At 49.5% G+C, this 3,420-nt stretch overlaps 1 protein-coding gene across 5 annotated transcripts in view; it reads right to left on the bottom strand.

Annotated features, from left to right (window-relative positions):
* PAX3 (paired box 3) overlaps positions 1-3,420 on the bottom strand; it is a 130,272-nt gene that overhangs the window by 124,682 nt on the left and 2,170 nt on the right. For 3 of the 5 annotated variants that reach the window (XM_014584861.1, XM_006170108.1, XM_027768927.1), the window contains exons 3-5: positions 3,262-3,420; positions 1,396-1,525; positions 97-231 (exon numbers count right to left, since the gene is read on the bottom strand). In XM_014584861.1, the coding sequence (XP_014440347.1) occupies positions 97-231; positions 1,396-1,525; positions 3,262-3,420 (424 nt within the window). Of the gene's footprint in view, positions 1-96; positions 232-470; positions 477-1,395; positions 1,526-3,261 lie in introns of all 5 variants that reach the window. The other 2 variants (XM_027768928.1, XM_006170109.1) reach the window with 2 other exon arrangements.

Below are 3,420 nucleotides of genomic sequence, written 5' to 3'. Positions count from 1 at the left end.
CGAGGAGAGACACTGACACATGACACAAGCCCAGGCTGGGCCACCGTCAGCCTCCATAAGACACAGGGCCAACGTGGCCGACCGGGCGTTCCCTACCTCGCTCGCTCAGGATGCCGTCGATGCTGTGCTTGGCCTTCTTCTCGCTTTCCTCTGCCTCTTTCCTCTCCAGGTCAGCCTCTTCATCTTCGCCTTTCCCAAATTTACTCCTTAGGATTCGGCTGATGGAACTCACTGGGGCGGGGAGGAGGGAGAAAGCACAGGGGGTTGAGACCCTCGGCCTTGGCAGTTAGGAAGACCCTAAGTTCCAGCTGTCCAGCCAGCTGGCTAGAAGGGCGGCCCTGCACCGCTGGGTTCTGCCGGCCGCCTGGATCTCTGCGTCCCCCCAGCTCCTCATCAAGGTCTCACCTGCCCATTCAAACCCTCCACCCGGTTATCCGCATCTAAGTACGGAAAGATGAAGCCTGAGAAACCCACACCTCCCACCTCCCAGTCAGCCGGGAAGTGCCTCCTCTGTCCCTGTCTTTCTGGCTGGAAGGAGTTCCCTTCTGGACGCCATATCCGGGGCTCTAGGTCTCCAATCTAAGAGAAGTCTCCCGCCAGCCCACCCTGCCAACTCCCTCCTCCCCACCTGATGACACTGGGCCCCCTGGTTCTTGTAAAGGAAGAACCAGAGCGGACCAGTTCCCTGCAATTCAACTTTTCTTAAGGCTATAAAGGGTTTGAATTTCAACTGCAGAATCGTTTCCTATTGTAAAAATCAAAAGAAAATGCACTCTCCCCCATTTATTTTTTCCAGATTCCAGTCTGGTAAACAAATCCATGCTCTGAAATATATCGTTCAGGCAGAGGGGGAAAAGGGAGTTTCCTTTTAATTAAAAACAAACTCTTCCGCGTGCCCTCGCGCTGGCCCTGCGCTTGCCCCTCTTCTCCAAATCCCGCAGGCTGCCGGGGGCGCCGGATGGGCCCTGAAATTCTCGAGGAAAATCGGGGGCCCTTGTCGAAGCTCCCTCCTTTGCGCACTCGGCAAAGCTTTGGCTGGCAGGGCCCCACCTCCCTTCGGTTGGGGTTACCAAAACATTTGTTTCTCTTTAAAAGGGAACATCAATATTAATAAACGCTTGGCCTCGGCCTCACGTTTCCTGCCTTGCCTCCGCTACAGAAATCCTCTTTGGGGAGACCTTAGCAGTCTCCAAACCATCCGCCCCCAGGACAAGTAGCTCCCTCCTCCCCTCATAAAATGCCACACCACGAATGAATGTCTGGTTCGTAAATATTTCAGGGCCTTGGGAGAGGCCATCTCCCAATAGCTTGGATCGATAATTGGGGTGATTATGGCTCTGGCGATCTCGCTCGGGTAATAGCGGCGCCTCGGGGCGACGTTAATAGGCCGGGTACCTGAGGGCACGGTGTTCCGATCGCAGACCGCATCCTTGAGTAATTTGTCTCGGATTTCCCAACTGAACATGCCTGGGTTCTCCCGTTTGTATTCCTCAATTTTCTTCTCCACATCAGGTGTTGTCACCTGCTTTAAGAGAACAGGCGGGCGGGCGTTGGTACCCGGAACTCTGAGGCCAAATGAGGCTGCCCCACCACCGCTGGCCCAGTTCAGCCTCCTGCATCTTTTGGGAAGGTCTCTCTTGTGAGCCAAAGGACCCCAACTCTCTGGGGCGGTTTTCTTTATAAAAGGGTAGGCAGGCACTCATCCCATTCCACAGCAGCCTGATGTTCCCCCAACCTCTTCGGATAAGCTCGGATGACCCGGATAAATTAGGAAGAATTATAACATTTTGGAGATGAGAGTTGTACTTTCTCATCTTTGGAAATAAAGGCAAGTCCTTACACAGAATCAATACGAAAATGAAACTAAAAGAGGAATACTTGAAAGAGGAGCTAAAAAATCAAGTTAGGTCTGCAACTTGCAGCTCCTCAAAGGGGCGCAAGGACTTTAGCTAGAGTAAAAAGAAAATGAAATGCAAAATGTAAGTGTCCAGGTTTTGAAAAAATTATAAAAATGAGAGTGGGTAATGAACATGGATAATCAGAGAGGCCGACACCGACGCTCCCACCCCGTTCCTCCCTAAGGGAGAGTTTCCAAAGATTCTTAGGTTGTGAAGGTGCTGGAGAGTGGGTGGGAGGGGAGTCTTCAGTTGACCCTAATCTTTTCAGTTTTGCTCAAATCATATTGGCTTTTTCTCACATCCAGAAGGGGGGGGAGCAGATTGTATAATCTCCTCCTACTCAGCCCTATTCAGTGTGCCACTCTTTCTTTCTTTTTTTTTAAAAAAAAGGAACCAAAATAATCTGAGGATAGAACCCAACTACTCCTTAGAAAACAAGAATCATTGGCTCATTACAAAGAAAACTAATCATGCAAGCTTTTGACTCCTTGAAAACAATTCGCACTGAGAGATTCAAGGTGAGAGTCAGAAGGGAAAACAGCAGAAAACCCAAAAGAGTGCCTTCGATTCATTCTGGAAAGTGCAGAGTTGTAGCTGGCAGCTGGGAAGACACTAGGGGAAGAAATGAGCAACAGGTGGGCACGTACAGTTTGCAAACTTGAAGTGTTTGTCTATTGACATAATTTGATTAGGATTCCAAGATTGCCAGAAATATACACACGCGTGTACACACATACGCATTTGCATGCACACAGGCTCACGCAAGTTTTCCTTTGCAAAAAAGCTGGAGCTTTCCCTTAGAGCGTTCAATACGAAGTCTCCAGCTTTGGCAGCAACTGAGTTCCCTCCACACCACTAACACACACACACACACACACACACACACACACACACACACACACAAACACAAAAAAAAACTCCCTGTAGATCAACTATGGCAAGAATAACTTCAGTAAGTCATTTATATTTGCTTAGTAATTACTGTGTGAGGAGCATTGGGTAAGACACTATAGAAAAAAAGCATTATCTTTAATTCTGATGGGGGGGATGAAGAGATACTTGTAAATGTCTAATACTTATACAGCAACTTAATCAGAACATACAAACTTTTACACTGCAGAATATGTACTTAAGTGATCAGATCTGTACAGAGTTCATCAAGATTGACTGCCTGTTTAAGGCTGTTACACACCCCCACACCCCTAACAAACACACACACACACACACACACACACACACACACACCTTCAAGGACTTAAAAAAGAACTCCTTGGAAAGCCCCCATGGCAGCACTTGCCACTGCCCGCTCCTTCCCAATGTGGAAGATTACATGCTAGGTGTCAGGGTCTGGCCGGGCGCTCACCTTGGGCTTGCTGCCACCGATGGCACCGGGACGGATGGAGCCCGTCTCCTGGTACCTGCACAGTATCTTGGAGACACAGCCATGGGAGACTCGCAGCTGGCGTGAGATGACGCAGGGCCGGATGCCGTGGTGGGCCATCTCCACGATCTTGTGGCGGAT

The sequence above is a fragment of the Tupaia chinensis genome, unplaced genomic scaffold (assembly GCF_000334495.1).
Source record: "Tupaia chinensis unplaced genomic scaffold, TupChi_1.0 Scaffold148019_1, whole genome shotgun sequence".
NCBI lineage: Eukaryota > Metazoa > Chordata > Mammalia > Scandentia > Tupaiidae > Tupaia > Tupaia belangeri.
This window is presented reverse-complemented; position numbering and strand designations above follow the sequence as displayed.